At 37.4% G+C, this 21,328-nt stretch overlaps 1 protein-coding gene across 1 annotated transcript in view; it reads left to right on the top strand.

Moving 5' to 3' along the window:
• Positions 1-339: 339 nt before the first annotated feature.
• The window catches only part of gabra4 (gamma-aminobutyric acid type A receptor subunit alpha4), a 38,175-nt gene continuing 17,186 nt past the window's right edge, over positions 340-21,328 (top strand). The window contains exons 1-7 of the mRNA XM_039663100.2: positions 340-825; positions 1,010-1,128; positions 6,220-6,287; positions 8,272-8,492; positions 8,795-8,877; positions 14,233-14,376; positions 17,942-18,094. Of these exons, the coding sequence (XP_039519034.1) occupies positions 740-825; positions 1,010-1,128; positions 6,220-6,287; positions 8,272-8,492; positions 8,795-8,877; positions 14,233-14,376; positions 17,942-18,094 (874 nt within the window). The 5' untranslated portion in view covers positions 340-739. The remainder of the gene's footprint in view (positions 826-1,009; positions 1,129-6,219; positions 6,288-8,271; positions 8,493-8,794; positions 8,878-14,232; positions 14,377-17,941; positions 18,095-21,328) is intronic.

Consider the following 21,328-nt stretch of genomic DNA (forward strand, 5'->3'; position numbering starts at 1 on the left):
TCCTACTTCCCGTACAGTGTAACTGTACCTCGGACTGTGACTGTGTGCGAGCATGTGTGTAACGTTGCGACAAACACTGACCCATTTCAATAAGCTGTAGGCCAAGCCCAGATAAGTTTCCTCTTTATTATTATTTTTTTTTTCCTGAGTGCGGGAACTGTTAATTTAAAAATGCAAACAGATTAGCCTAATTATATTCCATGAACCCCAGAATTCAAATTAGCATCTTTTTAGGTGCCAAAATCAATTAACACACCCGTGTCCTCCAAAGTCAACGGTTAACACGGGCAAGAACGGACATGACAATTGCCGCGTAAAAGTGAGTTCATGGCATGCGCAATGCCGCCACTACTACATCACCAAAGTGAAGCGCTCGCAGGCAGACTTCTATGAGCGCTCGTGAGTGAGTTGCGCGTCGGACGCACGTCCCAGATTTGGCACTGATGCGAGTGTGTAGGAACCCAGCGCGTCCTCCTCTCTCTCCTCTAACCTCCTCACAGCGAGACGCACGATTCTACAGGATGCCTCACCATATGCTTCTCTTAACCACTGAGTTTGGGGTTGGGATTTAGGCGATCCACCGGGCGCAGAGCGAGTTCTGGATTTGGATGCTTCGCTGGCACTGCTTTGCGGGTGATGGTGAAGCGCGTATTGCGCGCTGCCGCACGTTTCCTCGATCATTCCTCGGGACGTTTGGCGAAGGGAAATGTGAAGAAGGCTTAAAGAATGGCATGTAAACATGGTTTCTGCCAAGAAGGAGATGGTGACTGCGATGTACCCCACTTCTATTCCCACTCTCCTCTACTTTCTCTGTGTGGCGGCTTGGTGAGTTCCAACTGGATATGAGCGTTACGCATGGCATCTTTACGCCTCGCGGTTACACACGGGCGATTTTGAACTTTTTTTTTTTTTTTTTTTTTTTTTTTGCTGTTGATTGATACGAAAATAGGCGTAGATTTAATGTGTGCGCAATGTTCAAATGTTTCAGTTTGCTCTGTGTTGTTTTTAGCATAAAGAGAATATCTGGACAGATCAGAAAGGATGAGAAATTATACCCGGAAAATTTCACGCGCATTCTGGACCGACTCCTGGATGGATACGACAACAGACTCCGACCTGGATTTGGGGGTTAGTTCTAAAAAATCTTCACAATCATGTGGCCAGAATAAGCGCGCAGTGCTTTTAAAGCTTCTTGCGCAAAGCATGCTCTCCAAATGTTGTGTTTTTTTATGCAGGTCGCATGCTGTTTACTAAGTGTTGTTTGTTTGGTGAGGGTTGGTGTCCTCTGAGGGGAGATGGAGGTGTAAGCCAACTCCAAATGTCCTTTTGCTGCCCACTCTCTTTCTCTGCTCACTCTCTTTTTCTGCTCTCCATGTATCTGTTAGATCGTTTAGATGTTTAAGCGAGTTTGGTTATGTAATCGCGCTAAGAAAGCCGCTTAATGCACATTTTAAGTAGGAAGAGTACAGATGTTCGCTTTGTGTGCGTAAACCGATATCATTTCCCGCGCTCTCCTATCATTTAACCGCGCGCATTTAACCTGTTTTGTGAAGCCAAGTGATGCGCGGCGGTTGTAGTTAGTGGATAGCAGAAAATAATTTTACTGTAGCTCTAGTTTTGTGTGTACAGTCAGTAGCCCAAAATAGCTATATGGTCAGTCACTGTGCCTGAAACTTCATAATTAACCCCTTAGTGTATGCATGGAATATATATTGTTAAAAAAACGGATCGATTTAACTCTAAGTTAACACTTTATATCTTCATGAACAACATAGGAAGCGTGATTAGATTATATAATGCTTTAGAGATCATGAATTAGTGTGCATGCAAATTAAATATTTACTCCTAGCTAGTGATGTATAAATCATTACATATTATTGATGAATAACTTATTGATTAAAGTTGCTATATAAGGAAAAACATCACATAGCCAAGAAATAAATAATCAAATCAAAGACTGTGGATCTCTGCGCGTAATGCCGGGGATGTGATTGGAGCTTTGGGAATGAAGCTCTGTTTTTTTTTTTTTTTTTATGTAACTTTAGTGAAGAGGCAGAGAGCACATCTCTCCAAACAGAGCAGCACACCCACCTTCACATGACAAGAGCTCTCGAGCGGAGCTGGATCAGGCTGGAGGGGCTTGATCAGCTCTCAGCTATCTGTGCTGTGGGTTCACAGTTCTAGTAGGATCGCATGAGTTGCCCTTGCCTAAGAATGTAGTGCTTCAGAGATGATAGATATCAGGGCTCGGGCGCGTCTCTTAGCATTGGCCTGGTTGTTGTCGTCTGAAATGTGTTTGATTGTTGTTCAATGAGGAAATGCACTAAGCAGCCTATTATGTAATTGTTCACCCCAAAATATTGATTTTACACGAATGCTGTTATCTTCTCTGTGGAACATAGGAAGTAGCAAATTTGATGCATGTCGCTTGTGACAAAAAAATTTTTTTTAAATAAAAAAATAAAAAAATAAGTCATAAGACTTATTTCAGGTCTTCTGTATTTAATTTTATGCATATGACAAACTACATTTTATGTTTGTGTTGCTCAAGCTGGCTTCAGATGACTTTAAACACAGAGCATGAGTCATATGGACTATTTTATGAAAACGTGTTTTTTTAAATACTTTCTATCTGAATAATATGACCTGTTAATATGAACTGTGAACATTTTCCTTCTGTTGTTAATGCAGGTTTTGGAGCAACATTTTGAGAGAGAAAAAAGAAAATAGTGAAGTTCTCAGTTTTTAAATTAGATTTGAAATTTGTGTCTTATTTCTCCTGGATTTCCTAAATAAAATCATAATATAAACAAATGAGTCAATATAATGGCCATTCAGTATAAAAGTATAGAGCTATAGGCCTTAAACGAAAGTGAGCCTGTTACCATGTTTTCAATGGCACCCGCTTTAAAAAGCTCTTAGATCACTTACACTCTAAAAATGCTGAGTTGTTTTAAAACCCAACTTTGGGTCAAATATGGACAAACCCAAACGTTGGGTTAAAAATGTAATGAAAAAATGTATCCCAGTAACTGGGTTTGTCCATATTTGAACCAAAGTTGGGTTAAAACAACCCAGCATTGCACGGCTCATGTTGTCTGGGATTTTTTACTGAAATATCTCAGAAATATATTTTTTTCGAGTTTTTTTGTCAGCAGAACAATCCAGAAACACATTAAAAAACAGATGTACTGTATGTTTATCCCTCACTTCGCTTTCATTCCGGTTAAAATATGGCGCCGCTGTGAAAAAGGTCTAGAGCAGCTCAGATCATTTGGTTTTGGAAGAGTTTGATGTGAAATGCTTTTATATATACATTTGACTTTTGATTGGATATGGCATTTTTGTGAATCTCCACAGTTTGAGACAGTGTTGAGATATCCTCTGAAACTCTAGCAGAGACCTAAGGTCTGAAAGCAGGTGATCATATAGCAAAAGTCTCCATTTACTCTTTATTTCGTCTCATTGCTGGTGCAGAAACAATTGAGATATTAAAGAGACCTCTTGTGATTTGTGTGTGCATTGGGCTGAGTACGACTGTTCCTGTCTTTCATATTTCTGTAGGATTCATGGTTGTCAACTGTGAGAGATGCTCAGAGTGTCTGTTTAATGACAGATAATCCATTTTCTTGTGTTTGACTGAGGGCACTTCACTCGCAAGTGATTTACTCAAGCATCTATCAAACAGCCTCTAGAACATTAGGAGTTCAACCCTCACAAGTTCAGCCAATGAGACGATTCAGTGATAAATCATGTGATTGAGCTTTGAGTGCCTGAGTCTGTTTTCACTCACACTTTCCGTCTTTATTTTTTTTGTTTATTTTTTTAGTTTTTGTCTCCACGTGAAATTTGGCTAAAGATAAATAAATTATAAATGGTTTCAGTCTGGAAAAAATACACTGTAAAAAAAATCTGTTAAAGTTACAGGACAAAACTGGCAGCTGTGGTTACTAAAGTTTTCGTGTTAAAAATACTGTAGCAATATTTTAGGTTTTATTGGCTTTTAACCGTATATAAATTTACAGTAATAACCCGTATTTCATTATCTGAAATAATTTTAATTTACTGACCTTTATTACTAGAAATATTAATATCTGTTTTGTTCCATTTTGTTCCAATACACTGACAGCCAACAATCACAGTAGTGATGAGAGTCACATGATCAATCAAAGCTCATCATAGGCACTCTTCCACAAGAAAGTTAATAGTAACATTTAGAAGCTGCACAGTGTCATAACATTAAACTCCATCATGGTAACATGTTGCAATTTCTAAAAAAAAAAAAAATCAATCAGCATTAATTTAACAACATTAAATGTACCATAAAACCCTATGATTAGAAAGAAAACTAAGAAAATTATGAAGAAACAGTTATTAAAAAAAAAAACAGTCACGCAGGGAATTGTGTGAATCTCAATTTACATTTTTTTTACTGTAAATTACACAATGACTTGTTCTTTCTCACTTCAAAAAACTGAAATGTAATGGTGTTTTACAGTAAAATTACATTAAATGTTCAATTATATACAGTATATCACAGTTATTTACCGTAAATAGTAAAGACACTTTCCGTTAGCCAATTAACAGTTTTCTCTGTAGCATTTTTTACAGTCTTTTACTGTTAAAATAACGATCATTTTTTTTACAGTGGGAAAATCAACACAAAATCAAAACTAAGCCCATATCCTTTCCTATTGCTTGTCATTTTATTCAATATTTGCAAAACTAATCTGCCTCGGAAATATCTTTCCTGTTGGCTGAGGTTCACACTTTGCAGTTTGGCTTGATAAAAGTCGATTGGTCTGTTAGTGCGATTAATTTGAATAAGAGTGAACACTGCCATTTGAGCCTTGGTGAACACCATATAAGTAAGCCGAACTGAAAAAATTCTGTGAAATTTACGGTAAAAAAAAAAATGGTAGCTGTGGTTGCCAGAAACAGTAGCAACATTTTAGGTTTTGCAGATTAAACTTAAATTTACAGTAAAAGCATGTTTTCATTTGCTGATATAATGTCAATATGCCAACCTAGTAGTACTCTCTGTTTTGTACCTTTTAAAATACACTGACAACCACCAAACACATGTGGTGATGAGAAAGTCACAAGATGAATCACAACTTAGTAAGTACTGATATATAAAAGACACACAGTGTCATTCACACACACACACACACACACAAAACACCATCACGGTAACACACATGCCACTAAAGTAATGCAATAAACATTAATTTAACAACATTAGATGTAACATAAAACCCCAAAGTGCATAGACGAAAACACATCAGATGTGAAATGCCACAATTCTGCAAATGTAAATTTAATTTATAAAACGACTTGATCTTTTTCACTTCTAAAAGCTGTCAATTTAACAGTATTTGACTGTGAGGTTAGATCAACTAACTGTTAACCAATTATCAGGATTTTTTTTTACTGTATTATTTTTACAGTATTTTACCGTGCTTCTTTTCAGAGTTCAAATGAACTTTGGTGTGGTTTACTGAGATATGAAACCAACTGAGACATTTAAACCAAAAACAGGATGTGATATAATAAGGTTGGACCACTCAGGCATCATGGTTTTTCACCTCATAAGAACTTTGTTGTTCAGTGCAGTTGTCGAAACTGCCATCTCTTTGCCGCAGATCTTTATTACTATATAGAACTCAGAGGAACCCTTTTTTAAGAGTGTATGGAACCTTTTAGGGGTTCCAAATACGTAGCGCTGATAGAACCTTTTAAGGTTCTATATAGAACCTTTTCTTCTAAGAGTGAACCATGAAAACCAAACTACAAGTATGAACACATCCTTAGACTCTATATGGGTTGCTAAGTCATGTTAACCAATAGCCAAATAGCCGTTTAGACATTGTTTTAGGTCACCATAGTGTTGGCAATTCAGCCTTTGTGTGGGTTATCTAATACCGGTTAACAATGTTAATTCTAGCAAATAATGAAGGATTTTCATTCAAGAGCTTTTCTCTTAAGCAAGTCAAATTGGTTGAGAATGGTTCATGTTGACTTTGAGAGCCAAAAAAGCGAAAGCAGTTCTGTGGTAATCCGTTTATTTCACTCGTAATAACTGGGTCATGCTGAGAATGACTAAAAACTATTAAGATCACATCAATTTTGTAAAAAAGTAAACATTTCTTTCAGATCTAGTCATAAGAGGCTTATGGTCATTGTAATGTGATTCTAAAGATTCCTGTTTCTGTCCAGGTCCAGTGACGGAAGTGAAGACCGATATTTACGTCACAAGTTTTGGCCCAGTTTCCGACGTGGAGATGGTGAGTGCTCTGAGATGTTTCTGATTATATGTGAACAGGTCGGATTTGTGCGAGTACGTGTACGTGTGCATGAGCAGCTGTTATGTAAGGCATCATATCCGTCCACTGAGATTTTATTAAAATAAATAATTCAGGCTGCTTGCCATTTAGATCAATGCAAGGTGCTGTTATCTGCCTAGTCAGAGTAAATCAAGTACAGTGTGGTAGAGATTCAAAATAAAAATGTGATTGAGTCAACAATTTTGGCAGGGATTTTCCCTTGAGAACAATGTGAGGTTCTGCACCTCTTAAAAAGAGCATAACAGTGCTGAATGTGACCACATATAGTGTTCAGCACAGATTGGTACCTAAAATATTAAAACCAGCAAAAAAAAAAACACATTCATAACACATTTAACATCCAAAATTCTGTGATGTGAAACAAACTTTCTCCAGTATGATTTGATTTTGCTTTTAAAAAGCTGCTTCAGACGTGTAGAAAGTATTTTTTTTATTTTATTTTATTTTTTTGGATTGTGAAAATAAAAGTTTATTCAGTAGAATAAGATTGACCGATTAATGGTGTAGAGAACAATCGGGACTTTTATTTAGGGTTCATTTTGATCTCATGTTCTTTTTTTTTTATTGTATTTACATTGAGATGATATGCACAGTTTGAGACATCGCTGAAAATAATGAAAAACACTGACAAATTGATTTCTTTGAAAAGTAAATAGGATTCATTTTAGTTCAATGTTAGTAAAGGTTACAGGGGGATTTCTCAGGAAATATGATTGCTTCAGTTCATATTGACACCTTTGACATTTCATAACCATAATCATTTGTTAACAAACATTCAAAGAGCACATTGTTTCTGCCTCAAATTATTTAAACTAATACATTTTTCGCTAACTGTGTGATTTGCATAATGTACATTTCTGAAATGCATAACTTAAAGGAGTAGTTCACTTTTCAAAAAACCTTTGCTGATAATTTACTCACCCCCATCCAAGATGTCCATGTCTTTCTTTCTTCAGTCGAAAAGAAATTAAGATTTTTGATGAAAACATTCCAGCATTTTTCTCCATATATTGGACTTAATTGGGAACCAAATGGTTCAAGGTCCAAAAGACACATTCAGTGCAAACTGCAAACTGTTTAAAGGGCTTTAAACGATTCCAGACGATGAATAAGGGTCTTATCAAGCGAAATGATCACTCATTTAATAAATAAATAACAAAGATTAAGTTTTCTAAGAACAAATGCCCGCCTTTCTCTGTTCTGTGACGCACGTTTGTGAAAAAATCAAAATGAACAAATCTTTTTCCGAGTCATTTGGTTCAGTCAACGAACGAAACGAATGAATTGACTCAGAAAAAGATTTGTTCATTTTGATGAATGAGTTCGAATGGGAGAGCAAATAAAACTTAAACTACGTTATATTTTTTAATGAGCGATCGTTTCGCTTGACAAGACCCTTATTCATCGTCTCGAATCGTTTAAAGCCCTCTGACAAGTTTGCAGTTTGCAGTGAAACTGTCTTTTGGACCTTGAACTGTTTGGTTTCCATTGAAGTCCATTATATGGAGAAAAATCCTGGAATGTTTTCATCAAAAACCTTAATTTCTTTTCGACTGAAGAAAGAAAGACATGGATACCTTGGATAAATTATCAGCAAAAGTCTTTTTGAAAAGTGAACTACTGTTCTCAGAGGTAACTATCTCTCTAAATTGTAAAGTAGACTGCTTTGAAACGAGGTGTGAACTGAATTGAATTAACTTCTTTAAAAAAGTAAATAGGGATCATTTAGATTTTGTTGTTTTAAGGGTTTTGTCAGCATGAGGAGAAGTGTTTGTTTAAGAGTCTCTAAGACAATGTTTTTGCAAGATTATGATGTAATTTTTTTGGCTTTTCTCAGAATCTCTCTAATGAAGCTTTCTGTCAGGAGTAAGTCAGATTGATTTGCGTGTGGTTTTGACAGCTCTGTGTTTGTGCTTTCTTCCAGGAGTACACCATGGATGTGTTTTTCCGCCAGACGTGGGTGGATAGGCGGTTGAGATATGATGGACCGGTGGAGATCCTCCGTCTAAATAACCTGATGGTGACCAAAGTCTGGACCCCTGACACGTTCTTCAGGAATGGCAAACGATCCGTGGCTCACAACATGACTGCGCCCAATAGGCTCTTCCGAATCATGAAAAACGGCACCATCCTGTACACCATGAGGTACATGTCCAGTGCGATTTACGCTGAAAAGGCTTTGGCAGGCTGTGTTTGCTCGTGGGTGATCGTCATTTTGCCAAGTAGGAGGTGTTCCTGGATAAATGTTGTTGCAGGACCAACAAAAGATGGTGTTGTTGGAAACAGCAGGTTGATATGAATATTGTTGAAGCATCAATCCCGGCCCCTAAGGCCTACTGGATGGTTGTTAGAAATCTTGTCCATACTTGGTGAAAGAGATTTAAATGGTGTGGTTGATATCACACCCACACTATTTTAACCATTTATATCTGTTTTATTTTCCACAGATTGACAATAAGCGCAGAATGCCCGATGAAACTCGTCAATTTCCCGATGGATGGCCATTCCTGTCCTCTGAAGTTTGGCAGCTGTGAGGATTATACTTTATATGCTGATTACTTCATCCCACGAAACACTAAAGCATGATTTGAGACACCGTTTCTGAGTAAAGGAACATGGCAGTTAATATGAAGGGTTTGGGGTTAGGAGAAAAGCAGAACTTATGAACTGTTTCTTCTCTCTTGACTTAACAAATCATATGGGGAACTGAATGGATTATTTAATGTGAGTAGAGATATAAAATCAGAATTGAAGTTCATCGATATGCTACACTCTCAGAAAAAAAGGTACAAAAGCTGTCACTGGGGCTGCACCTTTTCAAAAGGTACACTTTTGTATCCAAAGGCTACATATTGGTACCTTAGTGGTACATATTAGCACCTAAAATGTACAAATTAGCACCTGAAATGTACATATTAGCTCATGAAATTGACATATTAGCACCTAAAATGGACATATTAACACCTAAAATGTACATATTAACACCTGAAATTGACATATTACCACCTAAAATGTACATATTACCACCTAAAATGGACATATTAGCTCATAAAATGGACATATTATCACTTAAAATGTACATATTAACACCTAAAATTGACATATTACCACCTAAAATCTACATATTAGCACCTAAAATGGACAAAAGTGTAACTTTTAAAAAGGTACAGCTTTTGTACCTTTTTTTCTGAGAGTGTAGTGTACTCCTAATCTAGACCCACGACTAGCAGATCAACGTGCTATTACATTTCTCTCCGAAACTGTGGGAGAATAAATGAAACTGAATGTGGTTTTCAAGTGTGATAAGAGGATTAACAGGGAAGTTTAAACAGTGACAGAATGCACGTAACTACACGACAGAGTTAGTTAAAGACGCAATTATGATGAAGTAGTATGTCCAAGAGTTTGCCTTCTATTCTGCAGCACACTCAAAATATATGTATTTGTTCTTTATAAAAACAGTATAGGGCATAGTATAAGTAGGTGAATTGGGACGTAGCATCTCTCTCTCTCTCTCTCTCTCTCTCTCTCTCTCTCTCTCTAGATATATATATAGACATATATACACTCACCTAAAGGATTATTAGGAACACTTGTTCAATATCTCATGAATGCAATTATCTAATCAACCAATCACATGGCAGTTGCTTCAATGCATTTAGGGGTGTGGTCCTGGTCAAGACAATCTCCTGAACTCCAAACTGAATGTCAGAATGGGAAAGAAAGGAGATTTAAGCAATTTTGAGCGTGGTCTGAGTATTTCACAATCTGCTCAGTTACTGGGATTTTTCCCAGTAGAACAGCAGAAGACCCCCCCGGCTACCACTCATCTCCACTACAAATAGGAAAAAGAGGCAACAATTTGCAAGGGCTCACTAAAATTGGACAGTTGAAGACTGGAAAAATGTTGCCTGGTCTGATGAGTCTCGATTTCTGTTGAGTCAGAATTTGGCGTAAACAGAATGAGAACATGGATCCATCATGCCTTGTTACCACTGTGCAGGCTGGTGGTGGTGGTGTAATGGTGTGGGGGATGTTTTCTTGGCACACTTTAGGCCCCTTAGTGCCAATTGGGCATCATTTAAATGCCATGGCCTACCTGAGCATTGTTTGTGACCATGTCCATCCCTCTATGGCCACCATGTCCCCATCCTCTGATGGCTACTTTCAGCAGGATAACGCACCATATCACAAAGCTCGAATCATTTCAAATTGGTTTCTTGAACATGACAATGAGTTCACTGTACTAAAATGGCCCCCACAGTCACCAGATCTCAACCCAATAGAGCATCTTTGGGATGTGCTGGATCAGGAGATTCGTGCCCTGGATGTGCATCAATATGGGCCAACATTTCTAAAAAATGCTTTCAGCACCTTTTTGAATCAATGCCATGTAGAATTAAGGCAGTTCTGAAGGCTGAGAGAGAGATGACTATATATACCTTTATATACATAAGCTACAAGTTTAATTTAAGCCCTCTACCTTAGAGATCTGAAAAAAACAACTCTTCTCCTCAAGGAGAAATTACTTTTCCCTCTGAGTGTGTAAATAGAGACATATTCTAAAAACTGAACAAAGAATCTCTATATCAGCAAGACTGTTCACGGCAGTCGGTCAGCAAAAATGAAAACTAAAACGTAAAAAAACCATTCAGGTAAAAGAAAGCGAAATCTGAAAAGAAGGCCTAATCTCGAATGGGAGTATGTGGCAGGTGGGTAGGGCTCTTTTATGGAGACTGCTGGGAGATCTGGAGATAAAATCAGTCCAGAGAGCTCCTGCTGGCGCATTGTGACATTGTGACGAGGACGATCTCGATGTTTTGGTTTTGTAGTGGTGGCTGTGCTAATGTGCTGACGGATATCTCACTCTCTCTTCTCTTTGTCTTCTTATATACATCTTTCTGTCCTTTCCCTTGGCCTGAGGGGAAGCATCTAGACAGAGAGCTGTTCGTCCCCTGTAGATTCGAGAAGGTCACCACAGCTTTCCCTCCTGCCCCGGGACAGCGCAGACCTATAACAGCTCTCGTTTTCGTTTTACGCTCGTTCCTTTGCACTCTGATAGTATTCTGCTCCTCTCTCTTGTCATGTCATTCTCTTCTTTTGCCTGTTCACTCATAGGTTAGTTTATCCTACAGTGTAGGCCTGCCAGATGAATCGAAATCAAACCAAAATCGTGATATGGCTTTGTGCGATTATTAAATCATAAATAAAATAATTCAATAAATATGTATGTGCTGCATTAGTGAAGCGCAGCACTGTGTTCATTTATGGTCACTGTGATTTTTCCAAGTAAGTCTTGTTCTTGGATCAACATAATTAGTTGATCCTGAAACAACGTTCCTATCCGAAAAGTTTGTCGTAACCCTGTCCCCACCCCTAAACCGAACCCTACCCATAAGCTATCCAATCAGAGGTGAATTATATAACACTGATGTAGTCTAACCCACCTAACCCGGGTTGTAAGCCAAAACTTGACATAAACTGTAAACCCTCAAATCTTATGTGTTGATTGAAATGTTATTCCAGGATCAACAGAGATCAACATAATCCTTTCCCTCTTTCTCTCGGTTATCTATATACTGTATTATCTCAAAAAATAAAACCTTAAAAAAAGAACAAGTATTTTTTTCTCCAAATCATGCAGCCCTACACCACAATCTAACCTCTAGACATGAATAATTATTTAATGCTTCCTTTTACAGTCCAGTGTACTTAATAGTGTACTTATGTACACCCAGTACTTGCGTGTACTTACAGTGTATTTAATAGTGTAGTTAATAAGTACATTGTATGTACATGGGTAACAGGACTGTACTGTAAATGTACTGTCAAATACGCGCCAAATAGAGCGTCAAATACGCGTCTATCGCGTCTAGTTGAACATTCGCTCGAGTTCAAATTTTTCAACTTGCGCGGAAGACATTCGCGGCAAACGCGTCGCCCAATTGGAGTCATTCGCAACGCCCGGCGCGAATGATGCATCTATTTGCGTCTTTGGAATGACTTTGTATGTAATCTACTTGCGTAAATAATTAAATTCGCGTTCGGTGTGAACACACCATTACCAGTAATTCGTCACATCAAGTGTTTTGTTGAGAAGTGGGCTGGTATCTTACTAAGCAATTAGAAAAAAAAAACACACATTAATTCAGTATTATCTGTGCATTAGTTAAGCATGAATTAATGCTTATTAGTACACCCCTATTGTAAAATGTTACCAAAACGGTTTACACAACATGTGCAGTGCAAGTTTGTCATAACATTACAATGAGATCAATATAAGTGTGTGCTTGGGACATGGATTTTAATGGTGAGATTTGGTTTTGTAAACTTGGATTTAGATTTATCCGCCAATATATTCGTTATCGGCTTTTAAATATAAAGAATTATTGGTTATCTGTTCTGTATCGGCCAAAATTTCTCATTATTCATCATTAAAAACGTTTGCGCTGAGAGAAAACATCAGTGTAGTTTGTAATTAAACTCAAGTTGCATTGATACAGTATCTCTCTCTCTTTCTCTCTCACTAGGGTTTGTTCAGTTCCCCTCAAAAAAATCTGTCATACTCAAACTCATTTAGTCTCTCTGTCCCCTCTCTTGCGCTCTCTCTTTCTATTTTCATGGGGTTGTTGTTGGTGGGTGTCTTGGAAGTCCTTCCTCTGCTCTGTTTCCCAGTGTGTGGGGGTTCAGAAGCAGAAATGGAGAAAGAGACAGCAATGAGGAGAGAAAAAAAGAGAATTAAGGAAGATGGAGAGAGATGAGGATGATGGTGAGGATCTCAAAGGAGGACAGGAGCGCAGGGAGCGTGCCGACGGACTCCTGGATGCGCAGTCAAGTCTCTGCTCCGTTTGATGTATGGATTTCTCCTCCATAAATGAAATCTGTCTGATTCTCAGCTGGAGAACATCTCGGAGGATCTGATTTCTGTGTCAGGATGATTGTTCTGCTTGGCTCAGATCTGAGATTGGCACGCACAGTGGAGGAAGTGGGCAGCAGTGAGGAAAGAGCAGTGTTTTAGCGGCGACCGTTCGACCCTGAGCTCGAGGACCAATACCGACGGTTCCGTGCGTAGGCATATCCAGAGGAAGATTTCATTGCTCATAGATTGCGCTTTCATAGCTCAGGAGACCTGGTGAAGTTCCCAGATATCTTTAATTGAAGTATAAACTCCTTTATTTCCTTGGGTGAAATAAAAATAGAAATAAAATTAGACAGTTGTTGTGAAATTGGAGTTGGGTCATCCGATTGGCAAATCGGAGCAGGTTTGGATATCCTGCAGGACGGGAACATCACAAATGAGATCTTTTTGTTTCTCAAAGACAGGAATGAAATTAAGAAAACTCTCAGACATTTCTCTTGAGAAATGAAAACAGGGCAATACACAATCTGGGTTAACATACAATCAAATGTCGCCTATATGTAAATAGGTTTTAATGGACCTGAGCTAACATAAACCTATAACGAACAGTATAATTTCCCATTGTTTTTGCATTAACTAATGTGACCTTATTGTAAAGTTTTACTGAAACCTGTAATTTCACATTTCCGCAGTCTCAAATCCTGATTAGATTTGCCAAAGCAACCAAAATCTGTGATCATAAAACTCAATATGAACCATTTTTTTCCTGCAGTTTCCAGCAGTATGCCAACAATTGCCTCATTTGTTTCCATTTTACCTAAGGCCTTTTTTCTCTTGAGAACAACCTGAGCATCAGGAGACTGCAGCAGAAGTCTCCACTTACCCTGTGTTTAATCTCATTTCTGTCTTTTTCATTTCCACCGGGATACACACAATGCCACAGATATGGTCCGATTGTTAGGGTTATGCACACACACACACATATTCCCTCTGTTCTAGTTACGATGGCTCTCTTTTGTTTATCAGATGCCTATCCAATGACTGAGGTGATCTACACCTGGACCAAAGGCCCTCAGCATTCTGTGGAGGTCCCACCTGAGTCGTCCAGCCTGGTCCAGTACGACCTGATTGGACAGACTGTGTCAAGTGAGACTGTAAAGTCCATCACAGGTACACTCACATTAAACACTATCACAATGACGCCAACATTTTTTCATGCGAATATCTTGCAGTATACACTACTGTCCAAAAGGTTGGGGTCAGTAACGCTGCCTTCACACTGGCAGTTTAAATCAGCTCCGTAATATGCAATACGTTCCCAACGGACGTCGTACTACACAGTGAAAAGCGTCGGAAGCGGGTAGAACAAAAATGGCGGAGAGATTAAAGTTTGATTCTGTCAGTTCTGTATGATTTCTCTCTGATTAGGGTTATGCTGCGTGAGGAAAGTTGCTCAGGACGTTGACATGTCAGGTCGGCTAAAAAAATATGATATAGTGGTCAATAGTTCAATGTCTACCTTCTAATTGCCCTTATAAACGTTAGAAAGTCATGAAAATAAAAAATGACATGACAACTTATCGTTATAAAATCGTTATTTATTATATTAAAAGTTAATAATTCAGGTTTGTTTATCAGTACCATAGCAACGCTCAACTTCCGCTGGAATTGTCGGATAGGAACCGTCCGTAGCTTTTCGCAGGAGTTCAAATTTTTGAACGCATCCGGATGACCAACGGACACGATTTTCTTCGCACCGCACTCGGTCGGACCCGTTTCGGACCCATTCGCATGCGGTCTGCGAATCTCCATTGGAAATTAATGACTTCCGGTCGTTTCGCAGCCGCATCGGAGCTGATTTCAACTGCCAGTGTGAAGGCGGCGTGAGACTACGTTCACACTCTCAGTCCAAATCTGAGATTGGAATCTAAAATTATTGACTGTCCACATTGTGTAAAACAACTGTTCAGATCCGATTTGAATGTCTGAATCTGATTGGATTTCAAACGGATGTCCAAAAAAATCGGATTTCAACTGACAGCCTGAACGTACACTGTAGAACTGAAGGCCTGTTCACACCGGGACGAATTTCACGTGCGTTATTCGCCGACGTTCAACGCCTCGTTACTAAACAAAGGGCGCCAATGTGAGTGTGCACACTGACGTGTAAAACGCCACGCGTAAAATAATCGTAATTTAAAAAAAAAAACGCCTCGGGTTCGTTTTTTTTTTTTTTGTTTAAAAAACTATCCGACCAATGAGATGGCGCTTTTGCTCACGCTTCTGAAGTTACAGTAAAACACAACTTGGGGGCACTCAAACACAAAACGGTCTTGGCGAGCACACATTCGTAACGGAGAAGAAGATATACGCCAAGTAGCGTCGCCGTCTACACTGCCAGGAAGAAATAAGACGAGGAAGATGCGAGGCGAGATGAATGTAGAGCTGCTGGTCTCGTCGGTGTTAGAACATAAAGAACTATATGACAAACGCGACTGGGACTACAAACATCTTGATAAAAAAAACTAACATGGAGTGGTATTTCAGAGCGAATTGGTGCCATCTAATGTCAGGGATTGAATTTGCATGTTCACTCGGCTCATCGTCAGCGAAAATCGTTTGGGTGTGAAAAAACCTACGCTATCTCAAGACCAATTCGTACGAATTCGACGCATGATTAAAAAGTGTCTAATTTGTACTAATTCGTACGACCTCACTCGTACGAATTTGAACGATTTGTCTAAACCCACGTGATGGTTAGGTTTAGGGGTGGGGTAAGGGGTAGGTCATTCATACGAATTCATACGAATTGGCCAATTCGTAAAATATTTACGATTTAGCAAAATCGTACTAATTCGTACAAGTGAGGTCGTACGAATTAGACACTTTTTAATCATGCGTCGATTTCGAACGATTTTGGTCGTGAGATCGGGTTGGAAAAAACGCGTTGAAAAACGCTGACGAATAACGCGCGCTGATATTCGTCCCGGTGTGTAAGTGCCTTTAGTCTCTTATGTTCACCACGACTGCATTTATCTAATCAAAAATACAATAAAAAAGTATTATTGTGAAATAATCTTCCAATTTATTTAAATGTATTAAGAAATTGAATGTATTCTTGTTATGCAAAACTGAATTTTCAGGATCATTACTCTAGTCTTCAGTGTCACATGGTCCTTCACAAATCATTCTAATATGACGATTTGATGCTCAGGAAACGTTTCTTATTATTTGCAATGTTGAAAACAATTGTGTTGCTGTTTTTACTGTCACTTTTTATCAGTTTAATGCATCCTTGCTGAATAAAGTATTAATCTTTCAAAAAAAATTCTTACTGACCCCAAATGATGGAATTGAAGAATATATTCATTTACGGGTTTTCTAATCTTGAAAAAATAAATAAATAATAAAAAAATAAAACTGCTGTTTTTACTGTCACTTTTAATCTGTTTAATGCATCCTTGCCGAATAAAATTAAAAAATTAATTTTTGACCCGACCAATCACAATTCCAATATGCAAGTAGATGAAAGAAAGGGATTTAGAATGAAAAATTTGCAATGATGACATTTAATGTTGAAAGTGCGATCAATATGAAACTTTTACACACACACAGACACATATAAACACATATTGAATATACGTGTGTGTGTGGGGGGGTCTTCTTTCGTACATTTTACCATTTAAAAAACATGTCGAAGCCAGCTGTGACCTCATAGACATTTTGACAATAGCTTGTTTTCATTTTATATGGCCCCTACCATGAAAACATTGGTCCCAAATCCTACATTCCATAACAATAACATATAATATGCTCTGATTGGCTGTTATTATGTCATATTATGCAGCATTTTTATATGCAGTCAACAAAATGACCACTTAAACTTCCCACGTTGAGCCTGGCTGTTACTCTTAACAGCGACTATGAAACAACATTATTTAATTGACACAGAAAACCTAAACTTACCTAAAAGTCTATCCTCGTGCTGCATTGCAAAGAACTGCTATTTCTTTCTGAAAATGCAAATCTAGAATGCTTTGATTAGACTTAATTATAGGCCACTGCTCACTCTAATGGAAGAATTACATTTTAAACATAGAGCCGCCACAGATTTGATGCCTTTACGGTTTAGCCTGTGCGTTACAAATGCCAGATGTCTTCTTCCAACAAAAACAGTAGGTCTGAACAAATACTCTCAAAGTCACGTATACACACACGTACATCTCTCAGCACGCACATTTTCAGAGTCACCTGGTCTGTGTCCGAGAGTCACCTGATCACTGAGAACATTTGATAGTGTCGTAAGCTAGATTAAAAGAAAAACAATTTTACTCATGCCACATGGCGTAATGTCAGCTTAAACGTAAAGGCGCTTGAGCGCTTTCAGAACGGCTTGTTTTTTTTTTTTACTGTGTACTTCAGTGAAACAGAAGGGGGGAGGGGGGAAAACAATGCAAATTTACTACATCTTCCTTATCAAAATGACATATACGAGATTTGGAGCATTCAGCGTGTGTTTTGATGACTGGAGCTCTGGTTCCCAATACGGCTGCAAGCCTCATTCTGTTAAGATAAGATGAATCTGCCAGCGCAGCTTAACTGCCAGAAAACTTTGCTATTCAGCCAAAATAAGTCTGCCGTGGTGACAGACTGTCATTCTTCTGACCTTGTTCCTATGCGCGTTCACTTTCAGGATTATAAGGCACTTCCCGTTTCTGTTTCTCTGCTCTTTCAGGTGAATATGTGGTAATGACGGTCTACTTCCACTTGAAACGGAAAATGGGCTACTTCATGATTCAGACGTACATCCCCTGCATCATGACTGTAATCCTTTCCCAAGTGTCTTTCTGGATAAATAAGGAATCCGTACCCGCCAGAACTGTCTTTGGTATGTGTTACTCTCAAATCTTCTGCACTGTTTGAGCCGCCAACACCATTTTCATGCAAATGTAGTGAGAAGATCTGTTTCCTTCTGTCATATCTCCCTTCCTCCCTCTATCCATTTATCTTTTTTTTTACACTTGTCTTTCTTTTTATCATTTTGTTTTATGCTGCTGTGTGTAATGCTGGGTTAATTTCGTGAAGGCTGCTTTTGAAAGTGGGTTAGCATTACTTTTCGACCCTGATTGCATCGCTGAGGATATACAGTGTGAAGTTGTGCTATACTAGAGATGCTACATTAAATTGTTTAGCAAATGACAAACGATTATGAACTGTGTTAAAGGACAAGTTCGGTATTTTACCAACGGTTACGATTGTTTTTTAGACAGATGATGCTTTCCTGAGAATTTTCAGTTTCTGCGGTAGCGTGTTTCAGATATGTCCCGCCCCTTTCTGTAATCCCAGGGTTTACTTTCAACACACTACTAACTAACTTAAACAGGCCCCGCCCCCTTTTTGGCATATGATTTTAGCGGGAATTATTTAAATGAGGGATATTGTGATGTGTTTGTTCATGGAATAAAACTTAAAGGTCCCGTTTTTTTTTTTTTTCTTTATTTCATAAGAAATACAATTTACAGCCAGAAACTCTACATGCTTATACATTCATCCTCACATTCATACCCCAGAACATACATGAAAAAACTAACACTGTAAAAAATATTGATGGTTTAACTTAAAAAAGTAAGTTTGCCTTAAAATTTTATGTTAATTGAACTGGAAAAAGTGAGTTAATACAATGAAGGAGATTAATTTAACCATCAGAAACTCAAAATTATATGTTATCTGAACTAAATAAATTATTTAAGTTGATTTGACAAAAGAAAAAATGTTGTGATTACTACACTGTAAAAAATATTGTTGGTTTAACTTAAAAAAGTAAGTAAGCTGGGTTGCCTTAAAATTTTAAGTTGATTGAACTGGAAAAAGTGAGTTAATAGAATGAAGGAGATTAATTTAACCATCAGAAACTCAAAATAATAAGTTATCCGAACTAAATAAATTATTATAAAGTTGATTTGACAAAAGAAAATATGTTGTGATAACAAATCTAGAGAATGTTTTTTACAGTGTAGACACACTTTACAAAATATATTACGACAGAAGAATAAATATGATATGAAAAAGATAGGAAAACTACAAAATTTCATATAATTATAATATACATAGAATATTACTCCATTTTTTATTATATTCATTCATTCTATTTTTACTTTCTGCTATTATCTTTTCTAAACGAAGATGTGACCTTATAACATTCTTAAAGTGATCTAAACACAAGCTTGATGATGTTTTTGTTTTAAAAATAAACATTTTCCCCATTAATAAAATTGTATTTAACAAAAGAAAACTACCTGTAAAATGACCAAGTACAATCGTTTGTGCTGTTATGGTAAGTTCTATTCTATTCGTCTTTAACCAAATTTGGACACTTGACCAGAATTTATTTACAAATGGACAAAAGTAAAATAAATGCCTCTTCTATACTCCAAAAAATCAGCAATTTGGATTATTTTCAATGTGGTATAAATATAAAAAAAAAATTTTTAGTTGCAATTATCTTGTAAAAAATGTTCAATTGAAATATTCTCAATTGGTCCTGTTCTTCATGATCCCAGTTAGTGTGTAATGTTGTTGTTAAAGTATAAAAAATATCTGTAAAATTATAAAGCTCAAAGTTCAATGCCAAGTGAGATATTTTATTTAACAGAAGTAGCCTACATCGAACGGCCCGTTTCGACTACATCCCTACATGACGTCAGTACAGTTTTTTGACTAACGTCCGCCCACAGGAATGCTCCCTCAACTCCCTCAACTTGTGCACTTCTTTACTCAGCTCTTACGGTGAATTTCTGAAGTAAAACTGATGCTTCATCTTTTGTGTTATGTACAATATACTTTATTAAACTCATCAGTATATGTTTGATCATCATTCGGACCTGGTCCGAAACAGCAGACTTGTAGGCTATTAATAAACAGTGTTGGGAGTAACACATTACAAAAGAAATACATTACAGTAACATATTACTTTTTGCTGTAACATATTACTTTTTGCTGTAACGCAGTAGTGTAAGGCATTACTAATCAATTTTCAGTAATATTTTACTCGTTACATTTCAGTGAGGCTTGTAGTTGTATTACAGTGTATTGTCTGCTTTTACTTTTTAAAGGCAACAGACTATGTGAAAGTTTTAAAGCAGTCTTTTAGTGCCAGTTCAGAGCGGTCGCGTCTGGAACATTGTTTTTTTTCCTCATAAACGAACACGAAAACTAAAATAAAATGAATATTTTAAGTTCTATGGAGACTGGAGAGCCAATTACACTTAATTGCGCAGTGTAATTACAATTATTTTTTTGTCACGCATGAATGTGTGTCTTTTTCCTAATAATAAAAATAAAACATAGACTGATATTTGTCTAATGTCTGGAGTCCTTTAAGGAAATAGCCTATATACGTTTCAATACATGAATTTTCTGAGAATTTTTATTTGTCATGTCCATAATGCTGAACTTCCCCAATTTTAAATAATTTACATTAACTAGTTTTGTGGTGTAGGTCTACGTATTTTATAATTTTAACTTCAAATAATACTAATAGCCTAATTTAAAGAAGGTAGCATTGGATATGGACGGTAAAGAGAATAACGCTGGAGTTGGAAGAGGTGTGTCGCGATTCTGTAGGTTCGTGGATGTGGCGAATCGCGATTTCGGTTTCATATTGCATATCGTTACAGCCCCAATGTTAAGTTCTACTTAGTTATTTTGGTGAAAGTAACTCAAAAGTAATACATGAGTAATGTAACGCATTACAATTCTGGGACAGTAATATTGTAAGGTAATGAATTACTTTTAAATAACAGTAACAAGTAATACCTAATGTATTACAGTTTGGAAGTAACTTGCACAACACTGTTAATAAATAATGGATGCATAAAACCAGATGTCAAATACGTTATAATAACCGTAATTAAACTCCTAAACTATACCTGTTCCATCTCTATACAGCACTCTGACTCTGTAGGCATTATTGTCCGACTCTCATTATTGTCCGTCTCTGATATTATCATCATTCCGTGAAATGAAATTGCATGAGCTGAAGCTCCGCCCCCTGTGCCGGCAGCAGCAGCTTATTTGCATTTAAAGGGCACACACCTAAACAGCGCGTTTTTCTGAGCCCCAA

Source organism: Pimephales promelas, chromosome 9 (assembly GCF_988280905.1).
Source record: "Pimephales promelas chromosome 9, fPimPro1.hap1.1, whole genome shotgun sequence".
In the NCBI taxonomy this organism is placed as follows: domain Eukaryota; kingdom Metazoa; phylum Chordata; class Actinopteri; order Cypriniformes; family Leuciscidae; genus Pimephales; species Pimephales promelas.